This window comes from Lathamus discolor, chromosome Z (assembly GCF_037157495.1).
Source record: "Lathamus discolor isolate bLatDis1 chromosome Z, bLatDis1.hap1, whole genome shotgun sequence".
Taxonomy (NCBI): Eukaryota; Metazoa; Chordata; class Aves; order Psittaciformes; family Psittacidae; genus Lathamus; species Lathamus discolor.
In genome coordinates, this window is record NC_088909.1 from 50,902,217 (window position 1) to 50,926,398 (window position 24,182).

The 24,182-nt window shown below is 44.1% G+C and overlaps 2 protein-coding genes across 5 annotated transcripts in view; one reads left to right on the forward strand and one right to left on the reverse strand.

The window, feature by feature from the left end:
- Positions 1 to 930: 930 nt before the first annotated feature.
- On the reverse strand, positions 931 to 14,175 carry TSTD2 (thiosulfate sulfurtransferase like domain containing 2). 3 transcript variants are annotated; one of them, XM_065663473.1, is made up of 9 exons: positions 13,995 to 14,175; positions 13,590 to 13,882; positions 11,597 to 11,705; positions 9,302 to 9,427; positions 8,169 to 8,274; positions 6,469 to 6,587; positions 5,685 to 5,843; positions 4,552 to 4,690; positions 931 to 3,284 (listed from the first exon to the last, which is right to left on the reverse strand). In XM_065663473.1, the coding sequence occupies exons 1-9, from the start codon at positions 14,082 to 14,084 to the stop codon at positions 3,025 to 3,027; spliced, it is 1,401 nt and encodes a 466-aa protein (XP_065519545.1). In that variant the 5' UTR covers positions 14,085 to 14,175; the 3' UTR covers positions 931 to 3,024. The 3 variants fall into 3 exon arrangements, with proteins under 3 accessions (XP_065519545.1, XP_065519546.1, XP_065519547.1); XM_065663474.1 differs by lacking the exon at positions 931 to 3,284 and adding an exon at positions 3,968 to 4,046; XM_065663475.1 differs by lacking the exon at positions 931 to 3,284 and adding an exon at positions 3,974 to 4,030.
- The window catches only part of NCBP1 (nuclear cap binding protein subunit 1), a 34,705-nt gene continuing 24,522 nt past the window's right edge, over positions 14,000 to 24,182 (forward strand). The window contains exons 1-8 of one of the 2 annotated variants that reach the window (XM_065663470.1): positions 14,227 to 14,384; positions 14,553 to 14,638; positions 15,452 to 15,552; positions 18,715 to 18,871; positions 20,756 to 20,863; positions 21,393 to 21,514; positions 22,017 to 22,086; positions 23,566 to 23,781. In XM_065663470.1, coding sequence (XP_065519542.1) covers positions 14,351 to 14,384; positions 14,553 to 14,638; positions 15,452 to 15,552; positions 18,715 to 18,871; positions 20,756 to 20,863; positions 21,393 to 21,514; positions 22,017 to 22,086; positions 23,566 to 23,781 — 894 coding nt within the window. In that variant the 5' untranslated portion in view covers positions 14,227 to 14,350. Of the gene's footprint in view, positions 14,385 to 14,552; positions 14,639 to 15,451; positions 15,553 to 18,714; positions 18,872 to 20,755; positions 20,864 to 21,392; positions 21,515 to 22,016; positions 22,087 to 23,565; positions 23,782 to 24,182 lie in introns of both variants that reach the window. The other variant, XM_065663471.1, reaches the window with a different exon arrangement.

Sequence of the window (24,182 nt, forward strand, 5' to 3'; positions counted from 1 at the left end):
AAATGGTCAACTAAATCATCAAAACCGAGCCACAGTTTCAGTGGAGCCATCCACTCAGATCTGTATGGTACAGGCTCAGCTCTTCCATGGGCTTTCAGCAAATATAAATGCATCTTATCCTGGGAAATCCTAACAGTGCTAAGACATTCAAGGAGACTCATCTGCAGAGCAAGGAGCACTACATGGATACTACAACAGCATTGTTTCCTAAGTGAAAAAACCCTTGAGAAGGAAAAAAAAGCAAAAAAAAAGCTAGAACCTTGTCCTGTGTTTCACTACAGCGGCACCTAAATTAACCATGCAGCCCAAACGTATAGTAAGGTGGCAGGACTCCTCAGCTGATTCTTATAGAGCCACTTTGCTGAAAAATGCATGCGAGAGCTGTGCAGAGATGGGCTGTGCTGAGAGACATCCGGTTTTGTGGTGAAAGGCATCAAGCTGTGCAGTGATGGAGCTACAAAATGGTGATGCTTGGGAGTGAATGGGTCACTGAGCTAGGAGCTCTCCAAGAAAAGGGAAAAGAAGCATCTTGCTGACTGCAGTATCTGGCAGCCACAGCCAACGCTGCTTAACTCTCGCCTCTCCTGGAGCTAATGTGCCTTCTGTCAGACACTACCCCTGAGTTGCCTGGCATCCACCACACAGCATTTCACATGGCAAGTTCTTATTTGTATTAATCAGACAAAACTAACTAATCCAGAAGCATGACAGAGAAGCTACTCATGGGCTAACTCGCAAGAGGGAAGCTAGGGATTTCTCTTACCTCACTTCTCCCCTCTCTGCAGCAGAGGGAACCTGGCTTTACAGGCCTCCATCTATACACTTCAAACCCTTCTCCTCCCTTGCCTTAGTGCAGCAAAGACCAGAAGAGGTCCCATGGTTCCCCTGTGACTTTGAGGTAGAATCTCCAGCTGCCAGGAACTCTCAGAATTGTACCTCATAGCCAGGTCTACCACATGGCAGACAGCTAGCTAGGTTTCAGCATTTATTTCTGCAAAATTAAGCACCTCCAACATACCAGTTGAAATATATTTGTGCAGTACTTTAAAAATTACAGTGGAAGCACTAAAGGTTATTTAGCATCACAGGAGTTTACATATAAAATATAGTTGTTGCCATTCTGTACTGACAAGTGGTATACAAACAGCCTTCCAAATAGATTACAGTGTTCCAGCCTTGCTGACAGACAGAGTTATAATCTTATGTTCTTTTCAGCCTACTACATGAAGAGAGTACAGTATGCAAGCCAGGCACTCCCAGCAGTGCTCTAGACCAGGCCTGCATTTACAGTTTGCATATTTTTCCACAAGTATTCCAGTCCTCAAAAACACAGAGGTTAACTGGCCAGCAAAGCTTGGCAAGGAAGATCCAAGGGGACCTGCTTAGACTTCTGCTGAAGGTGTCTACTGATGGGAATTTTCCAGTTTCTTCTCCAGTATGGCTTGTGCACACATTTACTATTAAATACCATCCTAGAAAGCTCTCTGAAGGAGACATTCATAAGTTTCAGCTTTGCTTCATGAAGGGAAGGGTCATAAAAACAGTTGCTGAACCACTGATTTCATGGTAACAATACTGGAAGTCAGAAGAAATGCTTGCTATGGCTTTAATGGAACCAGTGCCCCTGTCTGTAAGTTGCCAGTCAAGCCAACGAGGCTGAATTAATAGCACTGAAGGAAAGGTTACAATCTGCATGAAAATAACCTTGCCCTAATTGTCATTAAGGAACTGCAAAAACCTGAGTAAACTGTTTTCTTGCTTTGAAAAGCAGCTGCAAGTAAAAAAAACCCCAAAAAACCCAGCAGTGATTTCACTTCCTAATGACTAACTACTATTCAGTACCATGAATGACAGTAAGTTTCTAAGAAATTTTTCAGTCCACACATATCTTCTAAACTATTAATAAAACCTTTCTGCACACTCTACGGCATGAGGCACACAAAGCAGCAGGTGGACAAGTACTTTGAGCTCATATGCTGTGGATCCCTTCAAAGACAATTTCTTCAGTCATAGGAGCTGGAAATCGCAGACATCTCTATGGGTTGAGTTTTTCAAAAGCTTAATTACAAAGCACAGATGCTCCCCAAATCTTGAGTTATTTAACTTGAATAAAGGATCCTGTATTCTCCTTATAGTCGCTACTGACATTTACGCACGTCAGCATCACTTCCAGTGCCACAGTGCTGGTATTTTGACAGTCTCTCTGCTCCCTTCTCTGTGTGTCTCGGTTCCAACATGCTTCAAGCTGTTGTTTTTTTCTAGTGCAAGCAGAGCTGAGCCCTGGATATTTGACGTACAGACAAGTTAAGGAAAACAACAATTCCTGGGGAAACAGAACACTGGAATGAGGATTGCTTTTGCTGCTCATCCGACAGGTCACACCCAAGAAGTATGATGGGTGTGGTATGTAGTATGTGGGCCTTTGCTCCAGTTACCAGAAGGATCCTTACTCTGCCTCCAGCCAGTTTTAGGCGGGAGTGAAGTCAGACTTCGTGTAACTACTCCTTGCTTCTCACTGGTATAAACCAAGGGAGGCAGGCAGATGGTGTGTACATGGAAGCATGATCAGCTCCAATCCAGTCACATATCCGCACCAAACTGACACATCTGCTGTTTTCACACCCTAACTACTAAAGCAAATGCATGTTCAATGGAGAGGCTGGACAGATCCATCTCCATGCAGGAGGAAAAGAACTGAATTCTTCTTATGTCCTTTCAGTTTCTATTGAATTGTGAGCATCTGTGTCCCATCATACAAACTCCGCTCCAAAATCCCCATGATAGAGGCCACACTACAAGACCCAAGAAAGGGAGTCCTGTAGTGCTAGTGGTGGGTTGGGCACACTGGTCATTTATGGTCAAGTAATGGATGGTTTCAGCACATACTCTAAGTTTAAAGGCAGCACATGAACAAGACTTTCAAAGCCAACACATTTTCATGATTTCCAAACCTAACTGAGTAACAGGGATCTGGTTATTGAAGCCCTTTGCATTAACATGTGTCAGATCAGCTAATGAAATGGCTTAATTTTTTCCTGCTATCAGCATCCTTTGCGAGACATCTTCAATAGGTACCCTTAGCCTTCTCCTTGTACAATCACATTCCTCCTTAAGTATCTGTCCTGAAGCCCTTGAAGTCAATTTGAGCTCTTTCTCTTGACAAACAGGACAGCAGGCTGTAAGACCTTTGTTGCGACAACTTGGACATGCCAGGACAAGCTGCCGGCAGTGCTGGCTGGAACAAAGTTTATACTGGTCCCACAGCTCCCCACAATATCTGCATGCTGGAGGGAGGAGGAAAAGAAGAAGTTAACACCCACACCGCCCTATCTGTCCCCCTTACAGAGGGTTCTACACGGCACACAGGGCTGCCAACTCTCATTTGAGTGGTTATCTGTTGTCTTCCAGGCTTTTAAGTCCTGGTTAGCTTGATCTTCTAGAACCTAGCTCATTTTTAGACTTCTGATTTTGTTGTAAGGTCCTTGTTGCCAAGAAGAAGAAGAATACACTGGTGGTAATTAAGCCAGCATGCAGGAATGTTGACTGCTTGGGGAGGCAATGCCATGGGACTTTCTTCCACCTAAAAGCAATGGCTTGTGCAAATGTGGTGTCATTTGCAGTCTGTAGTATCCTTCCAAAACATCACAGGTTTTAAGCCTTTCACTGAAAGCTACAGCCCAGTTTAGCTGTACCATCAAGAAGGTGCCTAGCCCAGCACTTCCCCTTCAAATTTCCGTAGGGATGGCTCTGATGTATGCAGAGAGCTTTCTGTTTCTACACCAAGCCAGGCACCTTCAAGATATATATGGTAACTGCAGAGGAGGAATGGGAGGTTAGGCTCAAGAAGCTACCCACTCAAAGGAAAAACAGCACTGCTTTATAAAAGGGGTTGGGGCAAATTCCATCTACTTGTATGTGGCAACTGAAAAAAAAAACAACGCAGGTAATTCATTTGCAGTACCTGAAAAGTGACCCCAGCCAGAAGTCCAGGCAAAGATCTTAACAGCTTCAACTAGTGCTCACTGAAATTCTGCAGGGTACAGAAACTTTTAAAACATTAAAATAAAGTGCTGTAGAGCTTAGTGCCCTCACTCTTGAAGTGCCTGGCAATCAGTGCTGATGTTCAGTAAGATTACAGAGAACAGAGGAGCAGAAAACAGCTGACACCAGGAGAACTATTTTATGCTTGTCACTCGGCCAACCACAGGCTGATCAGCACTGTGGGCAACAAGTGGGTAACAGTAGTAGTGCTTGATGTCCGCCTCCATTGCTGCAGACTGCTTGCTACAGCACCTGTTCTGCAGGGGATGCTTCCTTTTACTGCTCCAGTTTTAGGGAACTCTGTTTAGTGAACCCCTTTTCTCTCATTTCTGTTTCATGTGTTAAAGCCATAGAGTTGGTAATTATCATGAAAAGAGATAGCACTAAAACAAGAAAGCAAGTATCAAGAACTACACAGGCTACTACTACAGGCTGTCCCATCCTGCACATCTCTGTGGGAACCACTGACATAGCTTCCCCACCTTCTGCACTTACATTATCTAGTCCTACCTGAGATGATATCTTCATTGGAACAAATGGCATAACGATCATCAAATACAAACAGCTTCCCCCTGTAGAATCCATCTGGGAACTCTTCCAGGTATTTGTGAATTCCACCTTTTAGCTGGTAAACCTCTCTGCACACTGCCTGTTTAAAGCATATTAGCAGAAAAGCTGAAGGACAGATCACTGGTGGCATGCCACCATTCCCAAAGCAAATGTTTTAAATGTCAGGGATCAGCCAAAAGCAGCAGCTTCTCAGTGATCATCAGATGATCCGTACTACATGCACCCACAGCTCTAGGCAGTGCCACCAGAGATTACATGGTGGCTCCACAATGCCGAATTGTTCACATGAACCCAAATGTGCATTTAACGTTACAGTTAAAAAAAGGCCTGTAACCTCCTCAGCTGAGGGAGGTTTAATGCATCACAGATCAAATGCTTTTGAAACTCTGTGAACCTCTGCTTATTGTGCTTTTACGTGGCAAGCTGTCAGCTGGAGCAGTATTTCTCAGAGTCCATACTGATGCAGCAGAATAAAAAAAAATAAAAAAAAAAAAAAAGAATGGAAAAAGTCAAGGTTTAACTCTCCGGAGAACATTGGAAGAATCTCTGGAGCTGTTCCCTTGCTCCTTGAGGGAAGGATCCAGGAGAAGAGTGGGACGTAGAGCACAGTTAGAACAATGTAATGTGCTGGATTTAGTTCCACAGCACTGCAAAAGCGCTGACCGGCCTATTTTCACCACTCTGAGGTGCTCAAGCTGTGCAGTAATGACCACAGAGCATAACTGTGTAAGACAGAGCTTGTGGATACACTGCAGAATGCTCTCAAGCTCTCCTAAAACACCACTACAACAGTTAGGGCAGACTTAACATCTTCTCACTAAATGGGTTATATAATTATTTTCACAGAGCAATCACTGCTGTGACACTAGTCCATGCAAATCATCCTGAGCTGCATTAAGCTACCCATGTCCTTGAGAGACAGCATGAAGCAAGTGTGCGTCAGAGACATTTATCTCCCCACCTGCTCATTGAGCAGTTTGTGCTCATTAAGAATTTACCAGCAAAAGAAAAGACGGCTGCTCTTAAAGCATTCTCAACTACTTAACACTTGTGCCCTCAGAACGGCTTCTCACCTTGCTCCGTAGATAAGCAGAGCCTCTTTCACAACGAATCCCTCCCGTGCAGTACATCAGGACACGCTTGTCTTTGAAAAGCTCCAGGTTTTCATCTACATAGCTGGGAAAATAGCTGAACTTCCTGATATCTGGAGCCAGGCAGCCCTGGAAATGCCCCTGCAATAACAACAGACGGCCACGTGACTGGTTATAAAGCAGACTTGCATGGTCAGGTCTATGCCTTGAACTAGAGGAAGTAACAAACATTTGGGCCAGAACACTTGGCTCACTGCAGGTGCTTTAGACTGCATTCATGCATAAAAATACCTGTTGAATCTGTAAGAGGATTCCAGGGACAGCATGTCTCCTCATTCAAACATAAAAGAGGGTGCTAAGCAGAGCAGAACTGTCAGAGGATAAGCCACAACGCCGCAAGAGGGTTGGTGGGTGTGACAGCAGGATGCCCCTATTCTTTTTGACATATGGGGCAAGACAAAAATGCTGGGAAGCATCTTTACATGTTATTCTACTTTTAGTTCAAACTATATGGTATTCACTGCTAATGTTGTATATACTGCTTTGTCTTCTTCCAGCCCCAAGCTGTATAAGCACTTAGCCAGGTAATCTCCATAATGAGTTGCTGAGCAGGACCTCTGCTGTTTGTATCAAATATTCATTACTGAACTGAACTTTGCACATATTACAGTCAATCTGGAATCCAGTAAGGTTACACCCCCACAATGTGACATGCTTCTCACTAGCCCCTGTAACACACTGCAAGAAGCAGGCAAACAACACTTACTATTTTACTTTCATAGAAGTTCCTACAGTCCAGCAAGATGGTATCGCTTTGTCCTAGACTGGCCTGAGACAAATAATGTTCAACTTCTTTATGAAATTCCTGAGGGGATAAATGGATTCCTTAAGAAAGGAAAAGAAAAAAATGGGGGAGGAAGGAAGGAAGAGAAAAGGCTGTGAGAAGCAGAACTACAAAACACTGTTATGTACAATCTTGCTGATACTGATTCTCCTCAGATTTCCAAACAAAAATTTTCTATGACAGTTCACAGGCTTTTCATCCCACCTCAACCAGCCAAGTTTATCCATGTTTGGCTTCCTATTGGCAAATGAAAGAAAACACAACACTGTTCCACATTACAGAAGCAGCAGCAGACAGGCGCCCGTCTTTATAATCTTTGTTACATCCCCTTGGCAACTTTTACAGTTGCAAGAGTGAAAAATGTCTCCCTTCCCTTTGCTCATCTTTCATTACATTTGGAGGCACAGAAGCATACAGAAATACAGTTTTTTCAAAGAAACTCTGTTAATAAAAATAGAAAATTTCTGTAAGAATATATTAAGGTTTCTCAGCTTTCAGGATGCTTAAGACTTAAAACTCCCAACCTACTGAAAACCAAAAAACCTCACCCACCAAATCCTTTATTAAAAAATAACCCTACAAGCAACCTGACAAGAGTAAAGGGAACCATCTCCATAAAACACTCTAAAATAGGAGGAAAAAAGAAAAAAAAAAATATATCCAAACATACATCCCACAAACTGCCAAAAAAAAAAAAGGGGGAAAAAATAATCCTCTGCTAAAAACACAGAAAGATACTGTAGAAATTTAGCACCAACAAAACCTGTTGGTGGAAAAGAGGCCAAAACTGCTCTCTTAATTGCTATTTGCTCTGCTCCCACTTACCACCTACATAAGTGCCCTCATACCATAGCCAGTAACATCTTACTGGGTGTAATCCATACTAAGCAGCTACAGGTAGCAGAAAACAAATGTGGCTTGCGTTAGGGGGATGGCATGAACCTGACAGGAGGTCAAGTTCCTTTTTACTCTGAAAGGCAGGAGCATGGCTGTTAACTCCAACACAAGTAAAGTAGTCAAGTCAGCCATAACATACGTCCCTAACATATGAACATGGATCCACTATAAGACTCCAAGGAAAGCTCTTCCTATACAACTTGGTTCTCACTGCAACCTAACTATAATGAAAAAAGCATTGAGACTCTTTATATGGTGTCACTTCTGAGCAGTCTAAGCACCCACAGAATGTTTAGAATAAATACAAATATATTCAAACATCGCAATGTCTTTACTAAGTATCACACAGTTTCACTTTACATCTTGCCTTTAGCAAGAGCACAATGACTTACTGCCTGACTAAAGTACTGCCTGACTAAAGTACAAGGTATGTCTCTATCCCAAAACGAAGTAACTGGTTGACATACATTAAAACTATTACTGTTTTCCACAAAACAGAAAGTTAATTCCAACATTTTTCATGGCAGCTCACTTGGCAAACCAAAACCTGGGCCAGCAAATTCCCTGGACCAGTAACTTTTGACTACTAGTAAGAAATCCATTTCCGTATCTGCTTCTCCTGTGTCCTGACCACTGCAGAAGGCAATGTCTCTGATGAAGGTACTTTACTCTTCATTTACCTCTCACTTGGATGAGAGGCTTTATTTTTCATTAAATGAACTTACCAGTTTCTTTATAAGACACTATCTTTGGATCAATGCCCATAGGTACAATTTCTTTGAATACTCCAACTCGAAGGCCTGTGAAACAGTGAGCTCCTCCTGCACTGCTCTGGGAAATTAAACACAAAAATAATCCACCAAACCTTGTCAGGTGTTAAGATTAAAATTACCCATCCATTTAACTTCTACAGCTCACTAGAATATGAGTGTGTCTCAGTGGCTGAGGGCAAGAAATGTCTCCCCTGCTGAAATCCACACTCTAAATCCTGAGGTTTAGGCAATGGACCCCTACCATGGACTGCAGACAGGTGTCTTAGGCTATACTGCAGGTGAGACAGGCACCATTTGGCATGAGGTGTAGATTCACTGTGGAGTGGGAAGGAGAAGAGATCTTAGTCAGAAACAATGTCACAAGCACTGTCACAAGACAGTCGAGGCCCCTGCAGAGCATGCTGCAAATAGAACTGTGTGGAGAAGAAAAATGCTGTAAGAGCAGAGACCAGTACCTACAGTGCTGAGGCAGCAAAAGCCTACCAGAATGCTGTATGGTGCCAGCCACAGCTGCCATCACCATCTGAAGACAGCAGTATGCACATAGGCTTAAGCAGAAGTTAGCACTTCTCTCTCCAGTCAGGCACTAATTAAGAAACTCTTGACTCTGCCTGTGTATTTTCTCTAGAAGACATCCAACTCATGGAACACCTAAGTGTACACCAAGGCCTGCATGAACTTAAAGCAGTAGGCTTCTAGGCAAGCATCTCAAAATAGGGAAAAAGGAAAGTGTGGAAATACTTTGTGCAGGTAAGCATACATTGTGATGGTTTTGGTAGCCAAGCTGGAGTAAATGCTTGCTGAAGAATGATGAAGGACACTCCCTCATTCACCTGTATGGGGGCTTTGCAGCTGCACCCATAGCTGCTAAAGCTTGTAGCTGGTGCAATCACTGCTCATGCTAACTCCTACTGCTGGTGAAAACTGGCAAAGATACCTCAACTAAGCAAGGTTAGGAAACCTAGACATAGATCAGTACTGGGAGATCAAAGTAGAAGTAAGGCTATCGTGAAGCAATGTGCTTATTCATCAAAAATTAAATGTCCTACATTAACAGTGCCTATGTAGGAATTATTTTTTCATACCTTGAAATCCTCTTGGCACAAAATGTCTTTGAACAGAGGATGGGAAAGCATAGCTTCAACGTAGAGATTAGTAGCTGCTTTGCTTCCACCAACTGTCCCGTTAATCCCTTCCGAAGCAACTCGTACCTGGGAGGCAAGAAGGGAAGCTGCGGCTAAGGCTTGGTAACAGCAAAAAGAGATCACAGTGAAATTAGCGAAATATGCCTGGGTGACGAAAGGCAGACATAGAAGTACATTCTGAAAAGAGACTACTGAGGAGGAGGGAAAAAAAAAGATGGTTATACTGGAGCTGAACATAAAAAAAGACAGTAAATAAAACAGGAATAGAAACGTAGCAATCACTTTTGAGCCGTTTCAAAATAATCACGTTAAGACAGCCAGAAGAGCTTGTGCAATAAACAGCTAAATGCTAACCGGTTGACAGGCAAATCCTGCAGTCAGCATTAAAATCCCCACTGGAGGTCTGCCTCAGGAAGAACAATAGGATTGTGCCCAATGACTCACACAGCTCACAGGAAAATGTGAATACGCATAATATTGCATGTAATATTAAATTTCAGTGAGTCATTTTATCTCCTGACAAATGAACAAAAACTCCGAAGTGGTAAAAAACCCAAAAATATTGAATATAAAAGGCAAGCTAAAAACCAACTGGTTGATAAGGCAAATGCTGTACCAGTCTTGGAGATGAGAAAAAAAACATTTAAACTGAGAAAAATAACAACCACCAGACAACATAGCTGAGCAAAAATACAGAAGCAAATGAGTCAAGACACTTCACCCTCAGACCTGTGCTGGTATAGAACAGGGCATGTGCCTGCTGCTGACAGAGAATAAAAAAAACTACTTAGGAAGACAAGTCAAAGATAAAACTAATCTCCTGCTTTGAGCTGCCCCTGAAAAAGATCCTCCTTTCCACTGACAGCTTTGTGAGGCTGAAATTCACCTTTGCACACATCTTCAAAATGCCAGCTAGATGGAGCCAACTACCTTCTTTAGTCTGCCAGAAAAGAATAGACTGTGAGGGATGAGTACTGCTATCCTACAGTGTGGTCTTAGGTGTCAGCTGATTTTCTCTAGCTCCCCGAGAGAACGGATTACAGCTTGGTGTAGTGATTCTGACTGGCAGACGCACAGAGGAGTTAGTGATACACATAACACATAATAGTTAACCACAGCCAGCCCAGACCTGCGCTGTATGGCGCTGCACCTTCAGCCTGACCTTCAGGCTGCATTGTGCTGCACGTATCCTTTAGCCACAGGACAAACCCAGCCCAATAATTGTGACAAAGACACACGCATGCAGCTCCCTGTTGATACACTGGTGATTATGCCACCTGTGTGTCCTTGCTTTTATCTGAAAGTGCATCAAGAAGTTCTCTTGGGTATGTCCTTTCTATTTTGACAGTACGAGTGGTGTTTAAAAAGTAAGTCTTTGACAGTTTGAACTATGGAAATGGGATAACACTTGCAAGGGGAGGTCTGCACAATGTACTGTATGTGGATCAGAGGTTCACTCAGTGCTGCACAAGCCGGGGCTCCCAGCATCAAAAGGTATCATAGAATGATTTGCATTGTTAAAGCTCATCCAGTTCCGGCCCTCCTGCCACACGTAGGGACACCTTCCACGGGCAGGGACACCCTCCACTAGTTCAGGTTGCTCCAAGCCCCATCCAACAAGGCCTTGAACACTGCCAGGGATGGGGCAGCCACAGCTTCTCTGGGCAATCTGTGCCAGTGTCTCACCACCCTCACAGGGAAGAATTTTTTCCTAACGCCTCATCTAAATCTCCCCTGTCAGTTTAAAGCCATTTCCCCTTGTTCTGTCACTACAAGCTTTCCTAAAAAGTCCCTCTCCTGATTTCTTATAGGCCCCTTTAGGCACTGGAAGCTGCTCTAAGGTCTCCCTGGAACCTTCTCTTCTCCAGGCTGAAAAAGCCCAACTCTCTCAGCCTGTCTCCATAGGAGACGTGCTTCAGTCCCCCTATCATCTTCATGGTCCTCCCTCTGGGATTGCTTTTACAGGTCCATGTCCCTCTTGTGTTGGGAACCCCAGAGCTAGAACAGTAAGACTGTCTGTATTACTTTCTTTATCTTTGTAGCATTAGCTCTTAAATAGTTAATAATAGTGTAATTTTAAATCATACTTTACAGAGCCTGAGTGCCTTTCTTAATGGATCATAACAGACCAACACCTTCTACTGCAAAATTCTTGGTTCTCCACGTCACACTGCCCTGCACTCAGCAAAGAAGATGTTTCTTTAATAAGAACGTAACTGTTGCTTAAAACCTTACCTTGCCAGTGAGATGCAGATGCTGGCACAGAGCCTTTTGCCAAGCACAGAGCTCCTCTGGATCCTTCACCTCACAGTAACAGTAGTACAAAAGTACTTCTCCCACCTTGCTGTCCACAGCATGGCAAAGATGAACGAACAGAAAAAAGAATGTGAGGGTTGCAAACCATGAAAATATACTATTAGCAGTAACCATTCAAAAAAACAGACAGTTTTGTTCTAGCAGACAGAGGGAGAAAAACAAAGCACTAAGTAAACATTAGAGAAATTAGCTCTGCTGGGTTTGATTTCGGGACTGGTTACAAAATTAACTCATTGTGGCCAGTAGCCTACTCAAGTTTCTCTCAACACAGGAAACAAGAACTGCTTGTTTTCTGTGTACACAAGTGCACCATTAAATGCTCAATTTGACAAACTTGCAACTGACAATTTAAGTGCTTGCACTACCTAACTTTAAAACCCCAGAACTTTTAGTGCTCTTAATTCCGAGCAGCACAAACTGAATTCTCTCACAGTCAGAAACATCTTTGTGAACCTACTTATAGGTAATAAATGAGCTCTTAAAGCACTTTGACAAGCCACCTGCAATTCTGCTCTTTTCTGTTATGGTCCTTCCTTACCGGTAGGCCCTAAGCCATCAAGTAACCTTCACAAGTCTGCTTTAACAACAGGGGATGATATGGCTCTGATAACTTATTCCTCTGAAGTTCCTGCCTTTACTGCTTTCCCATGAAAAGAAAAATGCAGTGTATCTACTTCTTTATCAGCACAGCAGTAATTTGTATGTTTTGGACAGGACTGAGCAGTTGTTGTGGTTTAAGCCCAGCTGGTAGCTCAGCACCACGCTGCTGCTCCCTCCCCTATCCTCCTATACCCCCCTACTCCAGGTGGGATGTGGAGGAGAATCAAAAGAATGTAAATTCCACAGGTTGAGATAAGAACAGTCCAGTAGCTAAAGTATAATACAAAACTACTACTGCTACTACTACTATGGGAAATAACAAGGGGAGAGAATATAAAAGTAAAAAAGTAAATAAAAACAAACAAACAATCAAAAATCACAAGTGATGGATACACAGTACAACTATTCACCACCCACTGACTGATCCCCAGCCCGACCTGAGCAGCAATCTGCCCTTCTGGGTGACTCCCCCCAGTCTATATACTGGGCATGATGTGCTGTGGTATGGAATACCCCTTTGGCTAGTTCAGGTCAGGTGTCCTGTCTCTGCTCCCTCCCGGCTTCTTGTGCTCCTCCTCACTGGCAGAGCATGAGACTGAAAAGTCCTTGGTCAGAGTAAACATCACTTAGCAAAAACCAAAACATCCGCGTGTTATCAGCATTATTCTCAGATTGAAGCCAAAGCACTGTGCCACCCACTAAGGAGAAAAATTACTGTTACAGCTGAATCCAGGACAGCAGTTGTGAAATGAATTCAAATAAGCCAAGTGACTCCTAGAGTTACCTACACCTCCTTATCTAACGAAGTATCTCAGGAAGGTATCAGAAACATATGCTGATCTAAAAGAGTATCAGGGAAGCCTCTGTTTCTTAAACTGAACTTCGTAAAAAGTAGTACTGGCAGAAGATCACATAAAGGTCTCTACAGCTGCCTGAAAGGAGGCTGTAGTGAGATGGGGACTGTTCTCTTCTCCCAGGTAACAAGCGATAGAACAAGAGGTAACAACATCAAGCTGCACCACGGGAGGTTTAGACTGGATATTAGGAACAACCTCTTCACAGAGAAGGGATCAGGCACTGTTAATATGCTGCCAGGGGAAGTGGTGCTTCAGTGCTTCAGACCCTGTGTAGATGAGGCCCTCGGTGACACGGTTTAGTGGTGGTCTCCGCAGTCCTGGGTTTGACTTGATCATCTTAAAGCCCTTTTCCAACCTAGCTGATTCTACGACTGACGCTCCGATTTTAAAGCGTAAGCAGCCCAATACCCCGCTCCCGGCCGTACACAGCTCCAAACGGCGGAGGGCTCTTTTACCTCGTCAGATCATCGTGGCCAACGTGGCTGGTGTCTGGTAGCGCCCAGGGGACCTCGGGCGCTCCCCGGCAGTGCCCCTGCGTCCCGTCCGCGCTGTCCGAGGGCCCCGCGGGGTTGCCTTCAGCCGCTGCGCGCCGCCCGACGTCCCCGCCGTGCTGCAGAGCCACATGCCGGTGAATCCCGGACAGCTCCTGAAAGCCCTGCCGACAGCACCGCCACCGCGCGCCCTCTCCGCCGGCGGCACACCGGGCTGCGACCGGCACCTCCTTCGCTTTGACGAACAGGGAGAACGCCTGGAAGGCACCGCAAGCGGAAACCACCCGTTAAACAGCGCCGCCCGACGCCCCCCGCCGCGGCCCCGGCGCCAGGGCCCCGGCCCCGGGGGTCCCCCGGGACGTGACCCACCTTCCTGCGGGCGAGCGCGCGCTGCTTCCTGTCGGCGGCGCCGTCGGGCGGAGCGGCGGGCCCGGCCGCCGGGGCCTCGAGCGGCACCATCCCCGCCTCGGGGAGGGGGGGGTGCGGGGGGGGGGCGGCGCCCCGCCGGACGGGAGGCGCCCGCGAAGTTTCTGGTTCGCACCGCCCCAACCCCCCCGGAAGTCCCGCGGCCTAGCGCGCGCAGCGCCGCGCGGCCCTGGTCCCGGAAGGAGAGGGGCGGTGGGCCGGAAGCGGGCGGTGCGAGGGGAGCGTGCTGGAAGCCGCCCGCGCGTGGTGTCCCGCGCCGCGCCTCCTGTCCTGCCTGCGCGCGTCCCCCGCCGGCCGCCATGTCGCGGCGGCGGCACAGCGACGATAGCGATGGTGAGCGCCGCCGCAGTGCCGTCAGCCCCGTCTGAGGCGGCGGGGGGCGACGCGGGTCGGGCAGGGCCGTCCCGCCCCGCCTCGGGAGCGGGGCTGCTGGGCGGGATGGAGGGCGGCCGGGAACGGGGGCTCTCCGGCCATAATGGTGTGCTCGGTGTATTGGAGCAGGGCAGCCGCACAAAAGGCGGAGGACGTCTGAGCCATCAGAGATCGAGGAGAGGCTCGAGTCACTCATCTGCAGGGTCGGGGAGAAGGTAGGTGGGCTGGGTAGGGGCCAGGAGGCAGGCAGAGTTAAAGAGGCTTTCGGGCGGGTGTTTTGGCGGGGAGGTGCTGCTGGTGGTGTGTCGTAGTCGTCATGCTGTGTGCCTGTTCTTCTCCCCCTCCGCCCCGTGTGTTCCGTGCGAGCGGTTTGAGTACTCACCGCCCCGAATTGAAAGAATTGTCTTATAAAATCGGTGGAACGTTATCGGCTCTTGCAAAAGCGTGCGTTAAAGCGGACGCTTCAGTAGTCTTATCTGCCGAACAGCGATAAAAAGCCAGCGAATAGTTACTGTTTCTCGCCTGCGGTATACTGGTGCTCCTTCTAGCGTACCAGAGACATGGAGGAGTTAAACTTGGACTGCATGCACTTCGCGGTTCAAGCGCTGGCGGGATCTGCGGCCAGTACAAAGGGCATTAAATGCATGATGACAAAAATGATGGAGTGCTGAAAAACAAACGGCAAAAGTGCTTTGTTTCGTGCTGTATTGTGTGTGCATTGAGTCTCGGTCACCTTACCGTGGTGACCCTAAGGTATTGTTAGATCTTGAATCCCGGGAGCGCACTGGGAGCGTGGGGAGCTGGGTGATCGGGTGCAGCTCGTCACGGGAGTGGCTGTTCCTTCTTTCCGGCGCACCAGCACAGTTCTTCCCTGCTAACAGAACTGAATCGTCGCTCTGAAAAAGGTGACATAAAAGGATGCTCTTGCTCAGCTCCCTTGTTTTCCACGTGCGAGTCAGGGGCTGGTTTTTTTATTGCCTGGGGGATGATGAAAATTCGTTTTAATATTTTTTATTTTATTATTTTAGAGTAATTCATCTTTGGAGAGCAACTTGGAGGGTCTAGCTGGTGTTTTGGAAGCTGATCTGCCAAATTACAAAAGCAAGATACTAAGAATACTATGTACTGTGTACGTATGCAGGGTCTGGGCATGTGGGAGGTGCTTTTTTTCTCTGTGCGTAAGTTTGAGTGTTTAAGGTCGTTTAAATGCCAGGAACGGCTTCAGTTCTTGAGTGTTATATAAGGTAGAGTTTGTAGAAATAGAGGAAAAGGGTTTATTATGTAGCAGATGTAATTGAAGAAAATACCTCTTTGCATCATTTTGACTTGAAATGTGTACAAAGGCTGAAAGCAGGTAGAGGAAATTTAGAGCTGCTCTTCAGTAGCAGTGAGAGTGCAGTGGTGCTGGGCAATATTCTGTTTCCCAATGAAATGCATAAGAACACCAAAGCTGTTGCTGCTAACACTTACTTGGTCTTATCTATGCTATTTTCCTTGCCTGTTCCTCTTCTCTGGCATTGAGATGATCTTGTCTTATGAGCCCACTGGCTCGGGGGGGGAGCTGGGAACACAAAGAGCTGAAAGCAGGCTCTCTGGCAGCTGACAGCTTTCCTTCCTCCCTAGCAAAGTGCAGGAGCAGAGGTGCCCTGTGTCGGAGTCACTGAGTGGTGTCTGAGGGAGGGATTGTGCAGGTAGTAGGGAAGAGAGGTGTGAAGGAGTGGTGTGGTGAAAAGGGGAGAGTGGTCCAGCCCTATCCTGTGCTATGGTTTTGTACATTCTTTAAATCTATTTTGTAGCAATGTGTAATATAACACCAATAGTATGGGGGTTTTTCTTGTTACAGTAAGACACTTCTGAAATTTCAGGTTTAGCTTATATGCATGCAGAAATGGCAGTGGAATATTAAGTGTTTATAGCAGGACCTGGCCTTTCCTATGCTGTGCTTAAAATCAGTTAGCTTGACTTAAGAAACTCGGAATCAAAATTAGTAGTCTAAAATGTGTGCACCTTTTGTGTAATTTGCTGATGCTGTATAATTGTGTTTCTAAATTACAGACTTAAAGCAACTTTTTACATCCTTGCCTAAGTTCTGTCAGTTACTGTTTGGTCAACCCTCTGAAATACACAGCGGTTAGGTATAAATAAAAAGCAAATACCTTAAATGTACTTGAAAGTGGCACCTGCCACTTCTAAATTAATGTAGTTAGCAAAAAAAATTGTCTGTAAAATATTAACCACAGGGCAGAACTTTAAGATCACATTAGCAATTTTTTTCTTAACTTCCTCATGAGGCACGTTTAACTTAGTAGAATTGTAGAATGGTTTGGGTTGGAAGGGACTTTAAAGCTCATCCAGTTCCAACCCCCTGCCACAGGCAGGGACACCTTCCACTAGACCAGGTTGCTCCAAGCCCCATCCAACCCGGCCTTGAACACTGCCAGGGATGAGGCAGCCACAGCTTCTCTGGGCACCCTGTGCCAGTGCCTCAGCACCCTCGCAGGGAGGAATTTCTTCTTCATATCTGTTTTAAATCTATCCTTTTTCAGCTTAAAGGCATTCCCTCATGTCCTATCACTCCAGGCTCTTGTAAAAAGTCCATCTCCAGATCTCTTGTAGTCCCCATTTAGGTACTGGTAGCTGCCCTAAGGTCTCCCTGGAGCCTTCTCTTCTCCAGGTTAAACAGTCCCAGATCTCTCAGCCTGCCTTCATAGCAGAGGTGCTCCAGCTCTCTGACCATCTTTGTGCCTGTGTGTGTATATGCTTTTGGTGTATATATGTATATGCTGTGTGAACTAACACATTCTTTGCTCTCCTCTCCTGCAAAGTAAATTCTTTATTTCGGATGCTAGTTATGCTGTCATTTATTATGACCTAGGGATTTTCCTTAAAATTTTGACAGTTTTGGCCACTACAGTTACAGCAACTGTCTTGCTGTAACTGTCTTGCTGTTCAATTTCATTAAGACTTACCAACAGAAATGCAATTGCTTTCTGACTGAAGTACACCCCACACCCCCTCCAATGCAGCACAGGCTTCATTCCCCCACTTAGGGAATTCTTTTTTCCTTAAATAGTTTACACATTTTTAATATTTCCTTCATATCACTAAAACTCCTTATTGCAGATTTTTTCAGCAAAGTTAATACAAGCTGCCTTGTAATCTAGAAATGTTACCTATATTTGATTCACTGCGTTTGCATTGTAGATGGGATTTTTTCTGGCTGGGGGTTGGGGAGATGAGGTGCTGAATATTGAATTTATTCGCAAAATTTAACCATTCCTTTGGTTCCTTGTCAGTCTGGCTTCTACCACAAAAAAAAATACCCTATTTTTCCTTATTTGGTTTGTTTTTGTTTTTCTAGCAGAAGATATTACTGGGTTTCCTACTGGTACTGCTGTCTCCCTAAAATGATTTAAAACAGTACTGTGTTAGTTCAGCTCTATTACAAATCATAGAATAGAATCACAGAGTGGTTTGGGTTGGAAAGGACCTTAAGGTCATCCTGGCATGGGCAGGAACACCTCACACTAAACCGTGTCACGCAAAGCTCTGTCCAACCTGTCCTCCAGGGATGGCGCATTCACAGCTTCCATGGTCAACCCATTCCAGTGCCTCACGACCCTTACAGTAAAGAATTTCTTCCTTATATCCAATCTAAACTTCCCCTGTTTAAGTTTTAACCCGTTACCCCTTGTCCTGTCACTACAGTCCCTGGTGAAGAGTCCCTCCCCAGCATCCTTACAGGCCCCCTTCAGGTACTGGAAGGCTGCTATGAGGTCTCCACGCAGCCTTCTCTTCTCCAGGCTGAACAGCCCCAACTTTCTCAGCCTGTCTTCATACGGGAGGTGCTCCAGTCCCCTGATCATCCTCGTGGCCCTCCTCTGGACTTGTTCCAGCAGTTCCATGTCCTTTTTATGTTGAGGACACCAGAACTGCACACAATACTCCAAGTGAGGTCTCACAAGAGCAGAGTAGAGGGGCAGGATCACCTCCTTCGACCTGCTGGTCATGCTCCTTTTGATGCAGCCCAGGATATGGTTGGCTTTCTGGGCTGTGAGTGCACACTTAAGCCAGCTCATGTTCAGTTTCTCATCAGCCAACACCCCCATGTCCTTCTCTGCAGGGCTGCTCTGAATCTCTTCTCCACCCAACCTGTAGCTGTGCCTGGGATTGCTCTGACCCACGTGTAGGATCTTGCGCTTGACTTCTTTGAACTTAAAGTACGCAGATTCAAAGATGTCAAATAATGTGATGAAAAAACTAACACCGTGTCTTTTTCTTTCTGTGTCAGCGCACGTCTGTTACCAGAAAAGCTTACTGTTTACACGACTCTGGTTGGGTTGCTGAATGCCAGGAACTACAATTTTGGTGGAGAGTTTGTAGAAGCCATGATTCGTCAGCTTAAAGAATGTCTGAAAGTCAATATGTATAACCAGGCTGTGCATTTAGTAAGTGTTTTTTTTGTTTCTTTGATTGTTTTGCATTTTTCCTTTTTTCTCTCTTACTACTTTCATGATTTCTTTCATCTTTTTGTTCTGAAAGAGCTGGGCCTGTCAGTGTGTATTACAGCCCCTTTTGGCATCAACTGGCACTGCACTGTAGATATACCAAGAGGAAATGTGTATTATGTGAGCAGTATTTATTTCCTCAGGGGAGAGAAATCATGTTACAGTTGCAAAATTGACTTCCAATGGTGTATTTTCCCAATGATGAATTAAATCTGCAGTAAACTGACTGTCCTACAGTCATGTAAAAGACAGACGAAAGTCGTGCACTTCTGTTGTGTTCAGAGGTGTATGATCTTCTGGCTCCCTTGGGGGAAAAATATAAAATAATAATAAAAAAAAGAACAGTCTGGTTCTTAAAAGCTGTTTCTGATGGCTCTCATCAGGCCTGTGTTTTCAGTCTACTAGGGAGGGATGGAGATCAAGCAGGCAGTTTTAAGTGCTGTCTGTCTTTGAAACCATTTTTGCAGCTCTTGCTGCTTACAGATTTTGTTTGTAAAAATGTATTAAGGCTTCAGAGGTGTCTGATTTGGAAGCCCAATGCCAACCGCCCCAGTGTATTTTGTCAAGAGAATGCTTTTCAGCTGTGGGATGCTTTTGCTAATAAAATCCTCAGTAGAACTCTTGAGTGTGCTGTCCCTTGTCTTTAGTTTCACCTTTGGTCACGCTTACATACACATGACTTTTGAGAGTAACAGCTAAGGGAGTGGCAGTGGAAATCTTTCCTCGGCTTTGTCAAAGACTTTTCAAAGGCTCTTCACAGCAATGAATATCTGGAGTTTTTTTGCTTTTCTCTGCTACAGTTGCTGTTTGAGTACTGAGCTGTCTGCTTAGCCCAAATTACTTTCCCAAGACTTCTTCCCAATGATCTGCCTTCAGATCAAAACACCTCTGTTGGTTTTTTGGAGTACTTTTGATGAATGTACCGTTAAAAGAGCCTTCAAGAAGCAATGTGCAGTATTTTAATTGCTCAGATTTCAGCCTATGTTGTCTGTTAAGGCTGTGGTGATACTGGGAAAGCTTGGGTCCTACTAGCGCCTTGTTTTAAGTCTGAAGGCAGAATATAAATCAAAACAGAGGGGAGAGGCAAAAAGAAAAAAAGGCACCTGCTTTTCACCAGGTGTTTTCTACTTAAATTCCCATTTTTGTCAGTCTGCATTTCTTACTAGAGTGCAGCCAAATCAAAGGTATTTTCCTGTCATGGAGATTTCTTTCTTCCCTGGGCGAATAAGGCCATTTGATTCCCAGCATGCAATCAGCCTGTCACATTTCTGAAACCTGAAAAAGCCAGCAGTTTTTAGATAAGTTCTCTGTATAAGTAAGTATTTATGAATAAATAATTACAGAAATTAATCATTTGTAATTGCATACAGATTTGGCACTGCTGTTTCCTGGTGCACATCTGGACTCATGAAGCAATGGATCAGCCCATCTTCAGCTTTTAGGAAGTTTTTTCCACCCACTTCTGTACTTTTAGTGTAGATAGAAGCACAAGGGTTTTTTCTGTAGTATCAGTTCACATGTCTTTGAATCCATACTGGTGTTTCCCACCCTTCCTTAATTAGAAATATTATCCTTGCAGTGTTAATGCAAGGAAACAGACTACAGGCTTTATAACTAACATGTTAGGCAGCACTTGCGACACTTGTTTCCCAGGTTTGGAAAGTGGATCTCTACCAGTGTGCAGTATTTCTCCCTTTTTAGTACTGAATGAATATCGTGCTTATAGTGATGATTAGTTTTAGTTATTAAAGTAATGCTTATTTGTTCATGTGTGGTCAATTTAAAAAGCATTCATTTAAACCTTTTTTTTCTTGTCCTTTTTAGGTTCGTTTTCTATCTGATCTTGTGAACTGTCATGTAATAGCTGCACCTTCAATGGTGGCTATGTTTGAGAACTTTGTGAGTGTGACACAGGAGGAAGATGTACCCCAAGTAAGCCGAAGATCTATAGCCTTTTCTAGTGCTGTTTTCGCTGTTGTTCTGTACCACTACTCCTGTATTTATGCTTAGAACAGGGAAGCTTTAGAGCCAACTAAATGGACTGTCATGTGTGGTTTCCTTAATGTGAGTGAAAGTAGCCTGTGGCAGTTTGAAAAAAAACAAGCATACACCAAGAAAATGCCATCTTTTTATACTGAGGTAGCTGAAGTGGATATATTTTACTTTACTTTGGCAAGTGCATAGTGCCTGGTTTGTTCTGCTGTATCAACAATCTGCAGAAGGACTGTGAAAGTGATTCTGTTATTTAAGTCTGTTTGTCACTGTCCAAGTTAAAAGTGATACATTTCAAGCAAGAATTTTTTTTTTCGTGGCTTGTCAATCTAGTCTTTAACTTTTGGTGTTTACATCCCCCAAAATAATAATTTTGCTAATTTATAATTTAAATTAAAATAGGGTCTATGTTCAAAAACTTTAGGAACTTTCTTGTCTACTTAGATTTCAGTATATTTCTTCCCTGTAGGTACGATGTGACTGGTATGTATTTGCATTTCTGTCATCTTTGCCATGGGTTGGAAAGGAGTTATATGAGAAAAAGGATGCTGAAATGGATCGTCTCCTGTCTCAGACTGAAAGCTATTTGAAGTAAGTTGTAATCCATTAAAAATACTCTTAGTGGTATCTATTCAATTAGGGATTAATAGGTTTGATTATTGCTCACTTTAAAGTATTCTAAAGTCTTAGGACTGAACCATCCTGTGGGGGTAAAAGCCCTTGAAAATAGAATAGGTGGAGAGAGTTTTGGAAAGTGTTATTGACTTGTCTAGTTCTAGGGTATGTTGAAGGGCTTGTTCTGCTCATGCTGGAGAAGGTGCAGTTGTTAAGTGTGCTGTGAATACAGATAGGTTGTTCCATCAGTGCTCTGCAGTGTGACTGCTTTCTATCTAGATGCTTCAGTTTAACATGGCTGTCAAGATACGATAATAGATATATCTTAAGTAGTCGCAGACCTGTTTTTTTTATGCTGTAGTCTGCATCATCTAAAGAGATCAAATAGTAGTATGCTTGTAGTAAAGAAGAAAAAGCTGCCCTAAATTAGTCTCTTAAAAGTTATTAAAAGTCAGGTTTTTCTTTCCTGTGTAAACAGGCGCCGGCTGAAGACTCACGTACCCATGCTGCAAGTTTGGACTGCTGATAAGCCACATCCACAAGAGGAGGTGAGTGGACTTTATATTCTTTATGGAAATTTGAAAGTTTTTGTTAAGATGTTCTTTTATCATGAAATTAAAAAGAAGTCCTACATGAGAAATTCTCTTTTAACTTTTGGGTCTAAATATAAGGTTGTATGGGGTGAGTACTTTGTTGTTTGGTGAAAGACCCTTGAGGAAATCTTATGACATGAGGAATGGTTGTAGACTGTACTGTTTGTTTTGGAACTGCAGATACAGGGCTTCATGTTAAAAGGACCTTTGTGAGAAGCAAAATGTAATTCCTTACTTATCCCTCAGTGTTCTCCCTCTTCAAGAAAGAAAGCTTTGTAGTGGCTTTGGTTTCTCAGCTCTGGGAAGTGCTAAACAAACACATAGAAACTGTGTGCAGTAGTCACTGTACCACTGTTCACAACTGAGCCAAAAAAACTGGAGGGGAGAGATGGCATCTAGCTAGCCTGGGGAGGAATTTGCCTTTTCAGATATTCCTGGGTTTTTTTTTTCTTTCCCCTAAGTTTGAGGACGAACTTAGTTGCAAAGTGAGATCTAAACCGATCTGGAAGTTTTGGAACATAGCCCTTTTACGTCTTGTTCGCTGTTCACATTAAATCACAGTCTTAACAATTGTCTTGTTAATCATAATTTGGGGAGATAGGCTGTCTGATTTTGACTGATTTGTCAACATGGGTATTCTGCCTGCCCAGTATCTGAATTTCCTTATTTGGTTTAGTAGAGGAGAGATAAGCAGAGTGCATTTGAGACCATGTGTTACCCAGAGTACTGCAAGCATGACGGTTCACTTTAGGTGCCAGTTGTGACTAGTTTTGTTCCCATCTTGTAGAGCAACAATTCCAGTAAATGCAAAGCAGTTCTTGCGTCAGTTATAGCTTGAAACGTGTGTTCAGTAAGGCCACAGGCCTCCAGTGGTCTTGGACTGCTTTTAGCGAGAGAGTAATTAAACAGAGCAAGACCATTGCCAGTTTTCACAGGTGTCTGTGCCATCTCTGGGAGAATGCAGGGACTCAGAATTGTGTTGAAAACCATGGCAAATATATTTCCTATTTGATAGCATTAGATGTGGCTTGAATATGCTGATAGTTTTGTTTGTTCTGGGAAAAGCATGGCAGTCCTATGGAATAACTTTCCAATGTAAATGTTGGTATTATGTCTGTTTTAATACCACCAATGAGCAGTGATTGAAGTGATGTTCACTGCTACAGTTCCACTGGCAGATTCAAAGGATGGCCATCATCCTAGGACTCCTGAGTGCTTAGTATTTAAAAACCTGCCAGTGGTTGTGTGGAACTAGAAGCAGCTCTAGTGTTTAGAGTTCTTAAATTATTCTTGGTTTACTGAATCAGCAGTTTAAGACTTGAGTTTTTTTCTGAATAGAATATGAATTTAAGAAACACGTTTCTGGTAGTTCATGGGGCTCCAGCTTGGTTACACAATTTGTCACATCTGATGTTTCTCACTTTTCTCCTTCAGTATTTAGACTGCCTTTGGTCTCAGATCCAGAAGTTGAAAAAAGACCGCTGGCAAGAGCGACACATTCTGAGGCCCTACTTGGCTTTTGACAGTATTCTTTGTGAAGCGCTACAGCACAATCTGCCTCCATTTACCCCTCCGCCTCACACCGAAGATTCAGTGTATCCCATGCCAAGGGTTATTTTTAGAATGTTTGACTACACAGATGACCCTGAGGTATATGATTGCTGTGGGGTTGGTGAGTGGATCTCACAGTCAGGTTCCTAGGCCAGTATTGGTCAAAATGTGATGTCCTATCTCCCAGGATAGTGAGTTGTTTGAAGACATGCAGCTGTTCTGCTTTGATACTTCTGCAGAAGTGAACTAAGAGACCAAGTTACTGTGCAAAGTCAATCTGTGAGGAGCAGAATTTAGGGAGTGGGGTGTTTTGATGCTTTCATTTAGAATTCTCTAATGTCTGTAGTAAAACTATTGAGTGAGACTTTCCTTCCATACAAGTTGCTGTCTTTTCCAGGCTAGGTATTTATTGTAATGTTTAAAGATTGCTGTTTACTCATCTGTTAAAATTTGTTGATGCATATTGTGGAACAAAGGAGTGCTTAAATCAGGCTGAGTGA

Bases quoted from the DNA above. Each gene is read 5' to 3' on its own strand.
- TSTD2 (XM_065663473.1), bottom strand. From the start codon at position 14,084: ATGGTGCCGCTCGAGGCCCCGGCGGCCGGGCCCGCCGCTCCGCCCGAC. The intron at 9,428-11,596 runs GTAAGGTTTTAA...CTTGCCTCCCAG, and splicing joins ATCTGCATCTCACTGGCAAG to GTACGAGTTGCTTCGGAAGG. The intron at 4,691-5,684 runs GTGAGAAGCCGT...TGCTTTAAACAG, and splicing joins CTGCTTATCTACGGAGCAAG to GCAGTGTGCAGAGAGGTTTA.